General features: G+C 49.5%; 1 protein-coding gene across 2 annotated transcripts in view; it reads left to right on the forward strand.

Annotated features, from left to right (window-relative positions):
* The first annotated feature begins 549 nt into the window (after positions 1 to 549).
* Positions 550 to 18,780, forward strand: part of kansl3 (KAT8 regulatory NSL complex subunit 3) — a 56,853-nt gene continuing 38,622 nt past the window's right edge. The window contains exons 1-6 of one of the 2 annotated variants that reach the window (XM_073056469.1): positions 550 to 912; positions 6,889 to 7,059; positions 11,886 to 11,976; positions 13,043 to 13,228; positions 13,844 to 13,975; positions 16,322 to 16,438. In XM_073056469.1, coding sequence (XP_072912570.1) covers positions 551 to 912; positions 6,889 to 7,059; positions 11,886 to 11,976; positions 13,043 to 13,228; positions 13,844 to 13,975; positions 16,322 to 16,438 — 1,059 coding nt within the window. In that variant the 5' untranslated portion in view covers position 550. The remainder of the gene's footprint in view (positions 913 to 6,888; positions 7,060 to 11,885; positions 11,977 to 13,042; positions 13,229 to 13,843; positions 13,976 to 16,321; positions 16,439 to 18,780) is intronic. The other variant, XM_073056461.1, reaches the window with a different exon arrangement.

Below are 18,780 nucleotides of genomic sequence, written 5' to 3' on the forward strand. Positions count from 1 at the left end.
GTCCCATGTGATGTGTCGTTTCTCAACGTTAGGTGAACAGGAGTAATGTCCATTCGCCAAATGACTCAACACCTTCCCAACTTTTTCTGAGCCGTCCACGACCCTCGTTATTATTTTTACTTTTCATTATTTATTTTTGTAATGCATTGTGATTTTATTTCGCTGTAGCAAAACAAATAGAAGTCAGTGATAATAAACATGCCTCAGGCATCTGTGATTGATTCAGGTATTGGTAGCGGCCGCTGGGTGAGCCTGCGGCGCTGTCGGGGGAGACCGGCTGCTGGATGAGTGTGCGGCGCTGTCGACAGAGCCCGGCCGCTGGGTGAGCCTGCGGCGCTGTAGGGGGAGACCGGCTGCTGGATGAGTGTGCGGCGCTGTCGGGGGAGACCGGCTGCTGGATGAGTGTGCGGCGCTGTCGACAGAGCCCGGCCGCTGGGTGAGCCTGCGGCGCTGTAGGGGGAGACCGGCTGCTGGATGAGTGTGCGGCGCTGTCGGGGGAGCCCGGCCGCTGGGTGAGCCTGCGGCGCTGTAGGGGGAGACCGGCTGCTGGATGAGTGTGCGGCGCTGTCGGGGGAGACTAAGCGACGTCTGTATTTGCGGAGATCGCTCTGCGGCGGCGGCGGCGGTGGCGTTTGCTCAATCCGAAGCTCGATCCACAGCGGCTCCAGCGCCTGGAGAGCCGGCCTGTCCCGGCCCGATGTGTTGCCGGGGCAGCGAGCGGGACCTGCAGAGTTCGGCTCGGCGGATGGGCGCCTCGCTGCTGCTGCAGCTGTCGGCCCACGAGCGGGAGCTCGACCTTGTCTTCCTGGACCACAGCTACGCCAAGCCGTGGAGCGCGCACCCCGAGGCCAGCGACGCGCGGCCGGCCCGCCTGCTCTTCGTCACCCCGCGCAGGCAGCAGGAGCACAGCAGGTGAGAGGCCTGGGCACCGGGCACCGACCCCTGTCCCCCACGCACAGCCCGCGGGACTCCTCCGAACTCCCCTCCCTGCATTCACCGTATCCACTTAGCCCTCCGTCCCGCCCTGTCCCATCTCCCCACCCATTTACCCCCCCCTTCCGTTCCGTCCCCACACTCATTCACCCCTCTCTCCCTCCGTCCCGTCTCCCCACCCACTTACCCCTCCGTCCCGCCCTGTCCCGTCTCTCCACCCATTTACCCCCCCTTCCGTTCCGTCCCCACACTCATTCACCCCTCTCTCCCTCCGTCCCGTCTCCCCACCCACTTACCCCTCCCTCCCGCCCTGTCCCATCTCTCCACCCGTTTACCCCTCCCTCCCTGTCCCGTCTCTCCACCCATTTACCCCCCCCTTCCGTTCCGTCCCCACACTCATTCACCCCTCTCTCCCTCCGTCCCGTCTCCCCACCCACTTACCCCTCCCTCCCGCCCTGTCCCATCTCTCCACCCGTTTACCCCTCCCTCCCGCCCTGTCCCATCTCCCCACCCGTTTACTCTTCCTTCCGTTCCGTCTCCACACTCACTCACCCCTCTCTCCCTCCGTCCCGTCTCCCCACCCACTTACCCCTCCCTCCCGCCCTGTCCCATCTCCCCACCCATTTACCCCCCCCCTTCCGTTCCGTCCCCACACTCATTCACCCCTCTCTCCCTCCGTCCCGTCTCCCCACCCACTTACCCCTCCGTCCCGCCCTGTCCCGTCTCTCCACCCATTTACCCCCCCTTCCGTTCCGTCCCCACACTCATTCACCCCTCTCTCCCTCCGTCCCGTCTCCCCACCCACTTACCCCTCCCTCCCGCCCTGTCCCATCTCTCCACCCGTTTACCCCTCCCTCCCTGTCCCGTCTCTCCACCCATTTACCCCCCCTTCCGTTCCGTCCCCACACTCACTCACCCCTCTCTCCCTCCGTCCCGTCTCCCCACCCACTTACCCCTCCGTCCCGCCCTGTCCCGTCTCTCCACCCATTTACTCCCCCCTTCCGTTCCGTCCCCACACTCACTCACCCCTCTCTCCCTCAGTCCCGTCTCCCCACCCACTTACCCTTCCGTCCCGCCCTGTCCCATCTCCCCACCCGTTTACCCCGTCCCGCCCAGCCCCGTTTCTCCACCTATTTACCCCCCTTCCGTTCCGTCCCCACACTCACTCACCCCTCTCTCCCTCCGTCCCGTCTCCCCACCCACTTACCCCTCCCTCCCACCCTGTCCCATCTCCCCACCCGTTTACCCCTCCCTCCCGCCCTGTCCCATCTCCCCACCCGTTTACCCCTCCATCCCGCCCTGTCCCGTCTCTCCACCTATTTACCCCCCCCTTCCGTTCCGTCCCCACACTCACTCACCCCTCTCTCCCTCCGTCCCATCTCCCCACCCACTTACCCCTCCGTCCCGCCCTGTCCCATCTCCCCACCCGTTTACTCTTCCTTCTGTTCCGTCTCCACACTCACTCACCTTCTCTCCCTCCGTCCTGTCTCCCCACCCACTTACCCCTCCGTCCCGCCCTGTCCCGTCTCCCCACCCGTTTACTCTTCCTTCCGTTCTGTCTCCCCTCCCACTTACCCCTCTCTTCCTCCATCCGGTCTCCCCACCTCTTACCCCTCCGTCCCGCCCTGTCCCGTCTCTCCACCCATTTACCCCTCCTTCCGTTCTGTCTCCCCTCCCACTTACCCCTCTCTTCCTCCATCCGGTCTCCCCACCTCTTACCCCTCCGTCCCGCCCTGTCCCGTCTCTCCACCCATTTACCCCTCCTTCCATTCTGTCTCCCCTCCCACTTACCCCTCTCTCCCTCCGTCCCGTCTCCCCACCTACTTACCCCTCCATCCCGCCCTGTCCCGTCTCCCCACCCGTTTACCCCTCCCTCCCGCCCTGTTCCATTTCTCCACCCATTTACCCCTCCCTCCATCCTGTCTCCCTACTCATTTACCCCTCTCTCCCTCCCTCCGTCCCGTCTCCCCACACGCTTACCCCTCCATCCCGCCCTGTCCCATCTCCCCACCCGTTTACTCTTCCTTCTGTTCCGTCTCCACACTCACTCACCTCTCCCTCCGTCCTGTCTCCCCACCCACTTACCCCTCCGTCCCGCCCTGTCCCGTCTCCCCACCCGTTTACTCTTCCTTCCGTTCTGTCTCCACACTCACTCACCCCTCTCTCCCTCCGTCCCGTCTCCCCACCCACTTACCCCTCCGTCCCGCCCTGTCCCGTCTCTCCACCCATTTACCCCTCCTTCCGTTCTGTCTCCCCTCCCACTTACCCCTCTCTCCCTCCGTCTAATCTCCCCACCTACTTACCCCTCCATCCCGCCCTGTCCCATCTCCCCACCCGTTTACCCCTCCCTCCCGCCCTGTCCCATCTCCCCACCTGTTTACTCTTCCTTCCGTTCCGTCTCCACACTCACTCACCCCTCTCTCCCTCCGTCCCGTCTCCCCACCCACTTACCCCTCCATCCTGCCCTGTCCCGTCTCCCCACCCGTTTACCCCTCCCTCCCGCCCTGTTCCATCTCCCCACCCGTTTACCCCTCCCTCCCTCCCTGTCCCATCTCCCCACTTGTTTACTCTTCCTTCCCTGTCCCATCTCCCCACTTGTCTCCACATTCACTCACCCCTCTCTCCCTCAGTCCCGTCTCCCCACCTACTTACCCCTCCGTCCCGCCCTGTCCCATTTCTCCACCCATTTACCCCTCCCTCCATCCTGTCTCCCTACTCATTTACCCCTCTCTCCCTCCCTCCGTCCCGTCTCCCCACACGCTTACCCCTCCATCCCGCCCTCCCGTCTCCTCACCCACTTACCTCTCCATCCTGTCCCATCTCCCTACTCACTTATCCCTCCCCTCCGCCGTCTCCCTATCCACTTACTTCTCCCCCATCCTCTCTCTACCCACACCCCTCCCTCCATCCCGTCCTCCTACCATCTGTAACGTCTCCCCACCCACTTACCCCTCTCCTTCGTTCCCTCCCTTGTCTCTCCTTCTGCCCTCCCTCGTCTCCCCTCCCTCTCTCCCTCGTCTCCCCTCCCTCTCTCTCTCCCTCCCTCTCTCCCTCCCTCGGTCTCCCCACTCACCCCTCCCTTCCCACAGACACCGAACTCTCCCCTTTCTCTCGCCGTCCCAAACCGTAATTCCTGCTCCTTCTCTTCCTGTCTCTCTCCCCCCCCCCCCCCAAATAATCTTCCTTGTCACCAGGACCAATCCGCCCTCCCTCTGCCTGACACTCTCCCCAGCCTCTGCACCCTTCAGCTCCACTTTCTGCCACCTTCTCCCCAGCCCACTCTGACCCTCACCCCTCATCCCTTGCATTGTGCAAACAGGAGAAAACCTGCAGATGCTGGGAATCCAAGCAATGCAGACAAAATGCTGGAGGGACTCGACATTTTATGTGTGTTGCCCCCATCGTGCATGTACGTTTTTAAACATTGCAGTGTTCACATCTTTACCCTTCAGAACTATTTTAATTATCTGGTTCCTTGTTTTCTCCTTTGGGGCCATCAGAGGGAACACCAGAAGCATTTTCCCAATCAACAGCTGCAGCAGATTATAGATAGTACATCTGAACTATTCCCTGCTTTGGAAAATATTTGGAAAAATTATATGCTAAAAGCATCTTATCTAACTTGCTCAATGCGTTATCACAAACATTTTTGGAGTTGTCAAATATCCTTCAACTACATTCACTTTATTTAATCACGCCTTAGTTTATCATTGTAAAAAACAGATACCACCATTTTCGTGATAGTTGATGACAAAATAAGTCTGTCGTTACCCAATTTCATCCTTGAGTCCCGGAGTCGTACAGCACCGAGACTGTCCCTTTGGTCCACTGGACCTGTGCTGAGTGTCGAGCAGTCACTTTAACACTGATCCAAGCCCAACACATTTTACCTCCCTGTATTCCTCATTCCAAATTCTGCTGCTCACCCCCACACTTGGGGCAAGTTAGAGTCATCAGCCAAGCTGCCTGTCTTTGGGGTGTGGAAGGAGACTGGACAACCCAGAGGAATCCCACACAGTCATAGGGAGAGCATGCAAATGGGGACCAGGCCACCTCAGCTCTATTGGTGTTTGTTGTCACATGTGAAAGTGTACAGTGCTCACAGTGCCAGGATTTCTACATCATTTGTTGGCCCTCAGTTGGAACTGGAATTGGTTCATTATTGTCACGTGTAAAGTAATAGTGAGATGCTCATCTTGTCAACTGTTCATACAGATCAATGTTTACTACGACGCGATTACAACGTGAGGCTTTGGAGTTTGTTTAATCCCGGTGTCTCTGTGCGTCCTCCCCGTGGATTGTGTGGGTTTCCTCTGGGCGCTTCGGTTTCCTCACGAGGTCCAAAGACGTACCGGGTGGGTTAATTGGTCATTGTAAATCATCCTTCAATTAGGTTAGGGTTAAATCGGGGTTGCTGGGTGGAAGGAAGGGCCGATTCCGCACTGAATCTCTGAATAAAAAATGAAAAATCATTGCGCTATAACGGTGCAAAATAAAATGCAATGCAGCTAAATGGTAAAGATCACAGTGATGTAGATTGTGGGGTCAAAAGTCCTTAAGCTATCGGAGCAGAATTAGGCCTTTTGACCCATCACACTGATTCTATTTTCCCCTCAGCCTTAATCTCCTGCCTTCTCCCGTATTCCTTCATGTCCTGACCAATCAAGAATTCATCAACCTCTGCCTTAAATATACATAAAGACGTGGCCTTCACAGCTGCCTGTGACAACAAATTCCACACATTCGCAACTCTCTGGCTGAAGAAATTCCTCTTCATCTCCATTCTAAAAGGACACCCCTTTAGTCTGAGGCTGTGCCCTCTAGTCTTGGACTCTCCTACCATAGGAAACATCCTCTCCACATCCACTCTATCAAGGCCTTTCACCAATCAATAGATTTCAATGAAATCACCCCTCATTTTTCTGAATTCTAGTGAATACAGGCCCAGAGCCACCAAACGCTCTTCATATGACAAGCCATTCAAACTTGGAATCATTTTCATGATAACTCCATCTTATTATACTAGGGAACCATTCAGTAGTCTCATAACAGATGGGTAGAGGCTGACCTACTCTACTGTGTTTTGCACTGTGTGGTGGGTGCCTGGAATGCACTGACAAGGGTGGTGGTGGAGGTACTTGTGACTGAATCACTTAAGAGGCTGTTGGATAGGTACATGAATATGACGTGAAGGCTGGAGGGATATGGACATTGTTTAGGCAGAAGGGATTCAAGGAAGTGGGAGGGGTGTAGTTCTGGCTTCTGCCCCCTACCTTTCCAGTCCTGATGATGGGTCTCAGCCCAAATGTTGACTGTTTTACCTCCCCCCCCCCCCCCCCCCCCCATTGATGCTACCTGAACAGTTGAGTTCCCTCAGAAGAATGGGTTAGTGAAGTGAGATGAAGAGGCTCGGATAGAGATTTCTCAAGGCAGGCTCGGGCTGCTGTCGGCTGTAAGTTCGAGGGTGAAGGTCCCATCTCAAGAGATTACCATTGACATTTCCAGCATTTACTGTGTGGTGCAGACATTTCCAGCATTTACATCAGGGTGCAGACCTATTGAACGTTGATAGGTCTTGATAGAGTGGACGTGGAGAAAATGTTTCCTATAGTGGGGGAGTCTAGGACCAGAGGGCACGGGCTCAGAATAGAAGGATGTCCCTTTGGAGCAGTTATGAGGAGAAATTTCGTTACCCAGAGGGTAGTGTATTTGTTGGCGCATACGTCTATGAAGGACAAGTCAATGAGAACATATAAAGGGGAGGTTGATCCTTGATTAGTAATGGTGTCAAACGTTACAGGGCAAAGGCAAGAGAATGAAATTGAGAGGGTTAATAAATCAGCCATGATGGAATGATGGAGCAGATTCAACGGGCCAAGTGACCCAGTTCTACTCCTGTGTCTTGTGTCTACATTGAAGCTCTGGAACACACTCACGGTTTCTTGTGTTTTTCAGTGACTGTGAGGTGTCTGTCGATGTGGAGACGGTGGTTCCAACACCAACCCCTCTTTATGACAACCAGAAGGCTCGGAGTGTGATGAACGAGTGTGAGCGGCACGTTATCTTCGCGAGGTCGGATACGGATGCCCCTTTGCCGCCTGATGACTGGGAGGACCACATGAACAGGTGAGAACCCCGCACGGCAGTAATCACTGGGCACGGTGTTACTGAACACTACCACAGATTTACTTTGGTTTTAATCGATTTGATGCTGTCCAGAACTGGACAATACCATCACCTACAGCGTCTACAAAAAGTATTCACCCCCCTCCTGGAAGTTTTCAAGTTTTATTGTTTTACAACATTGAATCACAATGGATTTAATTTGGCTTTTTTGACACCGATCAACAGAAAAAGACTCTTCTGAGTAAGTGAAAACAGCTCTCTGCAAGGCGATCTAAATGCATTACAAATATAAAACAAAAAATAATTGATTGCATAAGTATTCATCTCATATGACACACAAAATCATCACTGCTGCAGCCAGTTGGTTTTTAGAAGTCACATAATTAGCTAAATGGAGATCAAGGTGTATTGTAGTAAACATGCACTTGTATCTGGAAGGTCCAATTGCTGGTGAGTCAGTATCCTGGCAAAAACTACACCGTGAAGACAAAAGAACGCTCCAAGTAACTCCACAAAAAGGTTATTGAAAAGCACAAGTCAGGAGATGGATACAAGAAAATTTCCAAGTCACTGAATATCCCTTAGAATACAGTTAAGTCAATCGTCAAGAAATGGAAAGAATATTGCACAGCTGCAAATCTACCTAGAGCAGGCTGTTCTCAAAAACTGAGTGATCGTGCAAGAAGGGGACGAGTGAGGGATGCCACCAAGAAACCTATGACAACTCGAAGAGTTACAAGCTTCAGTGGCTGAGATGGGAGAGACTGTGCATACAATAACTGGGTGCTTCACCAGTCACAGCTTTATGGGAGAGTGGCAAAGAGAAAGCTACTGTTGAAAAACTTCTCAGAAATCTCAACTAGAGTTTGCCAGAAGGCATATGGGAGACTCTGAAGTCAGCTGGAAGAAGGTTCTATGGTCTGATGAAACCAAAATTGAGCTTTTTGGCCATCAGACTAAAAGCTATGATTGGCAAAGACACACCATCCATACAGTGAAGCATGGTGGCGGCTGCATCATGCTGTGGGGATGCTTCACTGTAGCAGGCCCTGGAAGGCTTGTCAATGTGGAAGGTAAAATGAATGCAGCGAAAATACAGGGAAATCCTGATGCAGTCTGCAAGAGAACTGTGACTTGGGAGAAGATCTGTTTTCCAGCAAGACCCCAAGCATAAAGCCAAGACTATGGCTTAAAAACAACAAAGTTAATGTCCTGGAGCAGCCAAGTCAGAGTCCAGACCTCAATCCATTTGAGAATTTGTGGGTGGACTTGAGAAGGGTTCACTCATGATCCCCATACAATCTGACAGAGCTTGAGCAGTTTTATAAAGCAGTATGGGGAAAAATTACAGTGTCCGGATGTGCAAAACTGATAGAGAGCTATCCACACAGACTCAAGGCTGTAATTGCTGGCAAAGGTGCATCCACTAAATACTGACTTGAAGGGGGTGAGTAATAGTGCAATCAATTATTTTGTGTAATATATTTGTAATTAATTTAGACCAATTTGTAGAAATTTGTTTTCACTTTGACACCAAAGTGTCTTTTCTGTTGATCAGTGTCAAAAGAGACAAATAGTTGTAAAACGTGAAAACTTCTGGGGGGAGGTGTTAATACTTTTTATAGGAACTGTGTCTGGAAAGTTTCTGATATGTTAGTCAGGCAGTTACTTGCAAAATATGACTTGGTTTTAAGCTGGAAGAGGGTTCAAGGAGCTTCAGGAACATTGTGAGCATTCGGCTTTTGTGAGTCTAAAGAACCAGAATTGAGTGCCTCAGAGTTATTGCATGAACTTCAAGGGGAGACAAGAAGCTGCTTGTAAAAGTAGATGCAAAGACCAAAGCCCAGCTGGATGAATTAAAAACCCAAAAAGAAAGGAGTTAATAGAGATACGAAAACAGAGGATTCGTCAGATGATGTTGTAGATGAGGAAACCAAGAGGCCAGATCAGATTGTAAAGGGGTTAATAAGAGAATATGCTAGTGAACTAAGGGCACCTTCCCAAGATCAAGATTCACATCCAAGGAAGAGGAAAAGAAAGAGGATGATGACATTATCACTATGGAAATAGAAGAATAAACCAGACCTCATTTTAGAAGAAATTAGCAAATTCAGAGATACTCACAAGAAAGTAGAAGAAAAAGTAAAATGAGAAGAAGAAAGACGAAGTTGAAAAGGAGAGAAGCAAGGATTGAAGTAGTTCCAGAGAGAAAGCCGTCTCGAGCTGTCAAAATTACTTCCTGCAGTCTGAGTCAACTCCTACAACCACCATGGAGGCGGCACTAGAACCTAAGATTATTTTCGCAGCTACGTGTTACCTGCCAAGCAGAGTGATCCCCCTTGTCAGGAAAGAGGTTATCCCACAAGAGTAAGAAAGCCTCCATAGCAATAAATCTTTAGGACTGAGTGGGGCAATTTAAAATTTACTGTGGTATGGATGTCTATATAGTAGTTGTATTATATAGCATACTGTATATATAGTATATGGATATAAGTTGTGCTGCGTTCTATATTGAGTTGGAGCTTGTATCTAAACAGGGAGCAGTGTTTGTTTAATATATCAGTAATGTTAAAATATTTGATTAAGCATCCTTTGTTGTTTAAATCATTATGGCTATACGTATAAAGTACATGAAAGGCACTTGTCATCACGCCACTGTTATACGCACGTACCTCGCTTGAATTAAAAATGAACTAAGTACATGAGTTATCTTCTAGCTCTGTCTTTTAATTAGTTTAACCTTTTGTAGTTACAAAAGGTTACAAAACGCAGTGGTTTTTTTCACTGATAGCGAGAAATAAACAATAAGCCAATTCAGAACTGTTTTGTTGTTTTAAGCTTTCAGGCTTGGAGATGGCAACAATTGAAAGTGAAATCATTTCACTGCTTTAACAATGAAGAATTTGAGTGTATCGACAATCATCTTGAATATTACACTGAAAATGAAGATTTGAAAGATGCAATCATCGATAGCATTGTATGAAGGGAGTCCATTATCTGCACTAATTTTGTTCATTTACTTTCAAATCAAAAGAACACAGCATCATTAGTTGAATTAATTCCTCCATCAATAACTATTAGGAAATAATACACAATTTTATAGTAATAGGGTAGTTTTGGTGTTGTTTCAGTTTGATCCATATTTCATCTGAATATATAATTGGTTTCTCAGTTAAACAGTTGTTTGTCTTTTTTATACCTTTTTAACAATTTCCATGAAAATTCAGTTAACCCTTACGTATTGTTTGGGTCAGATTTGACCCGTTTTGACATTTGACAGCAGTAAAAGCGCCCCAAATGCCGATCTTTTTAGCCGAGATTTGATGACTTTTCTTAAAGTGACCCAGAATGTGCAAAAATGAAAAACTATTTAAAAATTTTATACTTTTGTACAGGTGCTACAAATTTTTGTACATTGAGGCTGTTCCGGGTCAAATTTGATTTAATCACCCATTTATTAATGTCAGATAGGCTATTTATACATTCTAAATAGATCTGTGGTTCAAAATTTGGTATAGACACTTGTTATGAGGGGATCCTAGGGCCGGGTCAAAATTGACCTGGACCATACTGTGAAGGTATGCAATATAAACAATATGTAAGGGTTAATTAGGACTGTTGCTTAATTGGGCCAGAATGTACTAATCTGAATAGGTCTGCAGTTAACTGGAATCCTCTGTGTACAGTATAGATATATATATATATTGCCAAAATGATTTTCCCAGGTTGGGTTATTTGAGATGTAATAGGGGTGTTTAGGTCATTAAAGGATATGAAAGGAAATGGGTGGCTCGGTAGACTAGTGGTTAACATACAGTGCCAGTGACCCAGGTTCAATTCCTGCATTCTCCCCATGGCAACTTGGGTTTCCTCTGGGTGCTCTGGTTTTCTCCCACAACCACAGACGTACACAGAAGGGCCTGTTACTGAGCTAAATTTTAAAAAAGACAGTTTCCTCTGGCTGTGAAGTAAAGGTTCCTTATAGCTGAAGCTGAGCTGATGTCAGAAGCTGGAAAGCTCTGATTCATTCGGAAGGACTGGATATCTGAAAATCACCAGCTTGTTGAACCACACAATCAATTAAGAAGTCAGAGTATAATAATGTGGATTTTTTTTAGACTATGGTTGTATAGATTTCAGGATGAAGTCACAAATTAGATCCAACACTGCTTTAGCAGGAGAAGCCAGAGATTGATAGTACAAGGCTGTCTCTCGGGAGGCCTGTGACTCTTGGGGTACCATAGGGTGCTTTGTTCAATGTCATTTATCAGCTATATTAATTGTTTAGATGATGTAATAAATTGGGTCAGCAAATTTGCTGATGACACCAAGAGGTTCTGCTGCCCTCTTTGACTTAGCGCCATCATCACCTCCCTCTGGTTCCCACTCCGCTTTCTTCCATGGTCCAATCTCTTCTCCTGTCAGAGTCATTCTGTTGCTCTTTGCCTGTTCCACCTGTCACCTCACAGCTTCTTACCTTATTCAGCTCCCTCATTCGCCCACCTTCCCCCACCTCTCACCTGTTACCTGGCAAACGTGTATCCCTTCGGCTTCCCCTCCACCCTATTACTCTGGCTTCTGCCCCCTACCTTTCCCGTCCTGATGAAGGGTCTCTGCCCGAAACATTGACTATTTATTCCCCTCCATAGATGCTGCCTGACATGCTGAGTTTGTGTGTACAGCACGTTGCTCAGTATGTGCCCTGCCTCTGGGCGCTGCCCACTCCCTTGCCTTTCCATGTGTTTCCAGTGTCCATTCCTCCTCCATCACTGTTGACTGGTATCTCCAGCTTTGCGTGAAACACAGACTCTTTCTCTCCTCTCCAGGTTGGGCTGGACTGCTGCTCAGAACAAGCTATTCAACAAAATTGTGAAGGCGCTGTACTCAGACCGGTTGGCGAGACTGGCAAATGAGGGGGTGAGTAGAGTGAGCTCTGGTAATTGCTGTATGAAGTTAGCTGGAACTGAGCCAGGGATGCAGGAGGCCATTCTGACTGCTGGGGAGACTGAAAAGACTGTGACTTGCATGCTTGCCCTTGCATTTGGATTACTCTGAGCAGTTTTGGGCCCCATATCTGAGAAAGAATGTGCTGGCATTTGAGAGGGTCCTGAGAAGGCTGATGAGAATGAAAGGTTTAACATATGATGAATATTTGATGGCTCTGGGACTGTACTCGGACTTTAGAAGAATGAAGGGGTAGCTCATTGAATATTGAAAGGTAGAGGGCTAAAGAAGAAGAAACATAGAGTGGGCATAGACAGGATGTTTCCAGTGATGGGAGAGTCTAGGACCAGAGGGGGCAGCCTCAGGCTAGAAGAATATCCCTTTAGAACAGAGATGATGAAGAATAGTTTCTTGATCAGTAAGGGTGTCAAAGGTTACAGGGTGAAGGCAGGAGAATGGGGTGGAGAGGGAAAATAAAGCAGATTCATGAATTTAATGACCTAATTTTGCCTCTATATCTGCCTTAAGAACCAGGCAGGGTGATAGATCTACGCAAGCTTTCTCTCAGTAGGCTGAGTTTGCAGAGACAGGTGCTGGTTGTCAGCACAAATCAACTCCTACTAAGCTGTGATGCAGCTGTTGACAAGTAACCAGGCTGGCCCCTGCCAACTCGCACATGAAGAGCCAAGGTTTAAATGTTAAAGTCTGTCCCGAGCCTTATACGCTCATCAGGCCAGTGCTTATGCCGGTTTCCGTGGCATGAAGCGACTGAGAGTACGAGACTCCCCCCGGGATAGGACGCCAGTCTATCGCAAGGTTAACCCCCAGCATTTTGCTGGTACCCATTTTCAGCTGGGTGGACTGGAGCAATGCACGCTGCCTCGGCTGAGGCTCGAACTCACGACCTTCAGATCGCTAGTCCAGCGCCTTAACTACTTGGCCACATGCCACACTCGTCTGAGGTTACTTGATGAATAAATGTAGAAAGGTATTGTTCTAGTAGTCCTTGTGATTTACTACAAACTGAAAACTGTTTCAGGCCAGCAACGAGCCGGTGCTGAGGAGGATCACGGTGGACAAGTGCGCTCGCCGAATCCGCCAGGCCCTCGCCAGCCTGAACTGGGATACCAAGTTAACGCAGTGGCTGCACACGACGCTGGTGGAGACCCTGAGCCTTCCAATGCTGGCCGCCTATTTGGACGTCCTTCAGACTCTGAAGTGCAAGGTATGTGCGCTTTGGCTTCTTGTCACGTTCTTCACTCCTCGAACTGGCCTGAAGCGTGTGATGGTTTGCGAGTTTCTACCCCAATGTTACAGGACTATCGAACGGTTCCCTGGCACAATAAGATGGACTCTTGACCTCACAATTTGCCTCCTGAGGGGCAGCACAGTCGTGTAAGTGGTTAGTGTAACGCTATTAAAATGCCAGTGATCAGGGTTCAATTTCTGTCGCTGTTTGTAAAGAGTTTGTACATTTTCCCGGAGACCATGTGGGTTTTATCCAGGTGCTCTGATTTCCTCCAGTTACAAAGGCATACAGGTTGAGGTTAGTAATTGTGGGCATGCTACATTGGAGCTGGAAGCATGATGACACTTGCAGGCTGCCCCAGCACATTCTCGGACTGTGTTGGTTGTTGGCACCAACAACTCATTTCACTGTACATTTCGACGTACACACGACAAATAAATCTAAGCATCGTAGTGACCGTCCATTCACCGAAGACTGTATACTTCTCCCATCCTCACTGTGCCTCTGCGGTTTTGCTTGAGTTAGTTACCTCCCTCCAGCCACCACCTGCAGCCCTCACCCTTTACTCCCTCTCTGCATGTTTGAATGCAGCTCCCAACGCTGATCGACAAGATGATCATCTCTTCTACGGCGAAGTCCGGGGCTGCTGGAGCTGAAGCCTTGCCCTTGCTGCTGAAGCGGCCGTGGGACCCTGCGGTTGGCGTCCTGTCCCATAACAAACCCGTGAGTAATTTACAGAGTTTGGGATAGCTGCCTGGGAATGTTATCTGTTGAAGCAAATTGGAGAAAGCCGGTCTTCTTGCAGCCAATCTGTTTTCCAGTTAAGATAGTAGCGAGCTGCAGTCTCCTTCGAGATTGTCTCTGATTTGTTACTTTTTAAATTCCCAAGGACAGAGGGTGGAGTTTAGGGGTGGGGTTAACGTTTAGGGTCAAGGAGTTGGAGGAGTTAGAGATCAGGCCTCCACTCTGTGTTGGAAGACATGGACATGAAGATGAAGGGCATCAGGATTCCAAGCCTCCACTCTGTGCTGGAAGGCCAGCAATGCAGATGAGTTGTCCCAGATCGGTGCATTCTGGGATTGAATCCACGCAAGCAGAAGGCACGGTGGTCAGTTGGCACGCTTGGATTCCGAGCCTGGAGTTGGGGTCCTGCCATTGGCTGGTTTGGGGGTTGATATCAAAGCTCAGTGCCCGAAGGTCGATAGGAAAACCAGAAGTCAAAGCATGATGGTGGAGGCCAAAGGCCTGTCTTTGGAGGGCTGTCTGGGTGGGTGGAAAGGTGGTAAGGGATTTGTTTTGCTGTGGTTGTTTTTGTTGTCTGCCTGACATTGTGGGCAGGCTGTGTTGGCACCAGAGTTTATGGTGACACTTGCAGGTTGCCCCCAGCACATCCCTTGGTGCGTTGGTTGTTGATGCAAACACACTATTTCACTGGATGTTCCCATGTACGTGTGATAAACAATTCTATATCGGTGTCTGAAAAGAGTGAAGGGACGGGGACTCGGATTCTCTGGGTTTGAAAGGGATTCTCTGTTTGCAGTGAACGGTACAGCTGAGGCTGGGGTTTATTTATTGGCTACTGCTAACTGCATTTGAGATGCTGGTGGGGCACTAACCCAGAGGTGCGTGGTGATTTCAGGAGTGCTGCCGTGAATGTGAGAGACCTAGATGGGGCCAGTTGTGCTGTGAGGATTACATTCCTTGACTTCTCTAGTGCCTTTAACACCATCCAGCCCAAGATCTTAAGGCGCAAACTATCGGAGATGGGAGTAGACTCTCACATGGTGGATTGGATAGTGGACTACTTGACAGATAGACCTCAGTATGTGCGGTTGGGAGACTGTAGGTCTGACACAGTGGTCAGCAGCACAGGAGCGCCGCAGGGAACTGTACTCTCTCCGGTCCTGTTCACCCTGTACACATCAGACTTCCAATATAACTCGGAGTCCTGCCATGTGCAGAAGTTCGCTGATGACACGGCCATAGTGGGGTGTGTCAGGAATGGACAGGAGGAGGAGTATAGGAAACTGATACAGGACTTTGTGATATGGTGCAACTCAAACTACCTGTGTCTCAATATCACCAAGACCAAGGAGATGGTGGTGGACTTTAGGAGATCTAGGCCTCATATGGAGCCAGTGATCATTAATGGAGAATGTGTGGAGCAGGTTAAGACCTACAAGTATCTGGGAGTACAGTTAGACGAGAAGCTAGACTGGACTGCCAACACAGATACCTTGTGCAGGAAGGCACAGAGTCGACTGTACTTCCTTAGAAGGTTGGCGTCATTCAATGTCTGTAGTGAGATGCTGAAGATGTTCTATAGGTCAGTTGTGGAGAGCGCCCTCTTCTTTGTGGTGGCGTGTTGGGGAGGAAGCATTAAGAAGAGGGATGCCTCACGTCTTAATAAGCTGGTAAGGAAGGCGGGCTCTGTCGTGGGCAAAGTACTGGAGAGTTTAACATCGGTAGCTGAGCGAAGGGCGCTGAGTAGGCTACGGACAATTATGGAAAACTCTGAACATCCTCTGCATAGCACCATCCAGAGACAGAGAAGCAGTTTCAGCGACAGGTTACTATCGATGCAATGCTCCTCAGACAGGATGAAGAGGTCAATACTCCCCAATGCCATTAGGCTTTACAATTCAACCGCCAGGACTGAAGAACTTTTTAAAAGCTATTATTAATGCGTTTTGAGATAGTGATTTAGATGCATATCATATTTTTCACTGAGTTTAAGTATTGTATGTTATTAGTTTTGCTACAACAAGTGTATGGGACATTGGAAAAAAAAAGGTGAATTTCCCCATGGGGATGAATAAAGTATCTATCTATCTATCTATCTATAGTAATTGTGTTGGCCAGGCTGTAGGACCTCGGGCAGCAGAAGCTGACGAGTGAAATTGGGGTATGGGATGGGGAAGTTGCCCAAAGGTAAGGACTGTCTTCTGGGAATTTGGGGTGGGAAGTGTGACGTGGTGATGGTCTACCTGCCATGTCCCATGGCTGTGGTTGTGACGAGGACCGAAAACCACTACTTGAATGTTTTAACACTTGTGCTTTCCCCGGCAGAGTAAGATCCCAGGGTCCCCACTGCTACTCATCGCTCCCAGTGGCCCCATAAATAACATGACGTCTACCTCGCGCAGGAATCGTTTCTGGTTATCCCAGCTGTCCTGCTTGGGAAAGGTCAGTGAGTGTGGGTGGCGAGGTGCTTCAGACTGCGTTGTGCCTGCATGGGTGCTCTTCCCTGAGGAGTTATGCGCATAAACTGTGTGACAGCTTTGTAACACTGAATCATGGAGTTAGACTGTCCCTTCGGCCCAACTCATCCATCTCAACCAAGGTGTTGAGAGGGATGATCGAATGGCAGAAAACATACAGTAGGTCAAATGACCTAGTTCTGCTCCTCTGTGTTAAATGCCTTGTGTCTGTCAAAGCTGGATCCATTTGTGTGCATTCGGCTCTTACCCCTCTAAGCCGCAGCCCCTCCGTTCATGGTAAGGCTCCATGGTATACAAATGCTGGAAAGCCCTTCTCTAAGCCATGTATCTGTCCGCATGTAAAACATTAGAATTGTACCTGGCTCTATAGCTTCCTCTGGTAGCTCATTCTATTTTCAGACATCCCTCTTATAGATCATTCCCCTTTCACTTTGAACAGAACAGTACAGGCTCTTCAGCTTAGGATCTGCAGTCCTTTTGACCTAATCTGAGATCAAATGAACCCTACCCTCTCACGCAGCCCTCCATTTTCCTATCATCTACTGGCTTCCTCCTTCCTTTTCAATCCTGATGAAGGGTCTTAACCCAAAACGTCGGCTGTTTCTTCTTTTCGATAGGCGTTGCCTAACCTTCTGAGTTCTTCCAGCATCTTGTATGTGTTACTCTGTCTTAAGAGTTTCCAAAATGTCCCTAATGTATCTGCCTCTACCACCACGTGACCCATACACAACTGTATGACCTGACGTTTTAGCAGTATCCTGAAGGATTTGGTGAACTTGACTTTCGACCGGGGTGACCACTGTTGGAGTGGACACGGGGCGGGATTGAAACTTCAGGCTGGAATACAGAGACGGGGCCCGGGCCCAGCAGCAAAAAAACAAACCAATGTTTAGCCAATTTAAGCGCTGAGCCAGATTAAAAAGTTTGAGGCATCAGAGCCAAGGGGCAAATGACAAATCGGTGTTCAGCTCACGAATCCTTGAGTGTTTACTCACCGCAATATTGAACTGGCTCCGTGCCTGTGTCCTGCGGCCACTGGGGCCCCTGGACTGGCTCCAGCACTGAACTGGCTCCGTGCCTGTGTCCTGCAGCCACTGGGGCCCCTGGACTGGCTCCAGCACTGAACTGGCTCCGTGCCTGTGTCCTGCAGCCACTGGGGCCCCTGGACTGGCTCCAGCACTGAACTGGCTCCGTGCCTGTGTCCTGCAGCCACTGGGGCCCCTGGACTGGCTCCAGCACTGAACTGGCTCCGTGTCTGTGTCCTGCAGCCACTGGGGCCCCTGGACTGGCTCCAGCACTGAACTGGTTCTGTGGCTGTGGACTCACCTCAGGGGATTCTGTGGTTCATGTTCTATTTGTTTCCATTTTTTTTACTGCTTGCCCAATTTATTCTTTTCTTTTTGCACATTGGATGTTTGACGATTTTGTGCATTTTGCTGTATTTCTTTCTTTGTATTGTGGACACCTGCAAGGTGAATCTCAAGGATGGACGTGGTACACATACTTTGATAATAAATGTACTTTGAACTTTGTACAAGATTAAAAAAAAAGATTAGCAACATAATGTCCCAATTCCTGAACCCAACACCCAGACTGATGAAGGGCAGCTTGCCAAACACTACCTTCAACACCCTGTCTACCTGTGTCGCCACTTTCAGAGAACTATGTACCTGTACCCCAAGGTCTCTTTGAAAGGAAGACAGAAAATTAGAGTGGCATAGAAAACAATTTCCTCCCTCTCCTTCCCGTATGAATTGGGAAGGAGGGGTCAGAGAGAGGGTTAACTCCTCACCCTTTCTCACTGGGCTGAAGAAAGTACAAGAGACCATAATACATAGGAGCAGAATTAAGCCATTTGGCCCATTCGATCATGGCTCATTTATTATCCCTCTCAACCCCATTCTCCTGCTTTCTTCCTGTAATCTTCCACACTCTGGCTGAACAAGAACCTATTAACCTCTACTTTAATTGTATTCAATGACGACGTCCATGGCTGTCTGTGGCAATGAATTCCACATGCTCTGAATAGGGCCCTGGCCCCTGATAGTAAAGGGAGGGAGGTGGCAGTGGAGGGTTTGAGCTGGGTGTAGACATTGGGAAGGGGGGCATTGGGTGCGTGTAACAAGGGGTGGAGGGGTGAGGCAGATGTTTGGCTTCAATGGGGGAGAGAGCTGTGTGTACGTGTGGAGGCAGTTAGGCAGTTGCTGGCTAGTTGAGAGAATGAAGTTCTTGTCGTCCTCAAGTGTTGTGTGAAAGTGGGGGGAGGTCACAACTGCGCAAGTCTCACTGCTGGTTCTCGCCCCACAG

This window comes from Hemitrygon akajei, chromosome 1 (assembly GCF_048418815.1).
Source record: "Hemitrygon akajei chromosome 1, sHemAka1.3, whole genome shotgun sequence".
Taxonomy (NCBI): Eukaryota; Metazoa; Chordata; class Chondrichthyes; order Myliobatiformes; family Dasyatidae; genus Hemitrygon; species Hemitrygon akajei.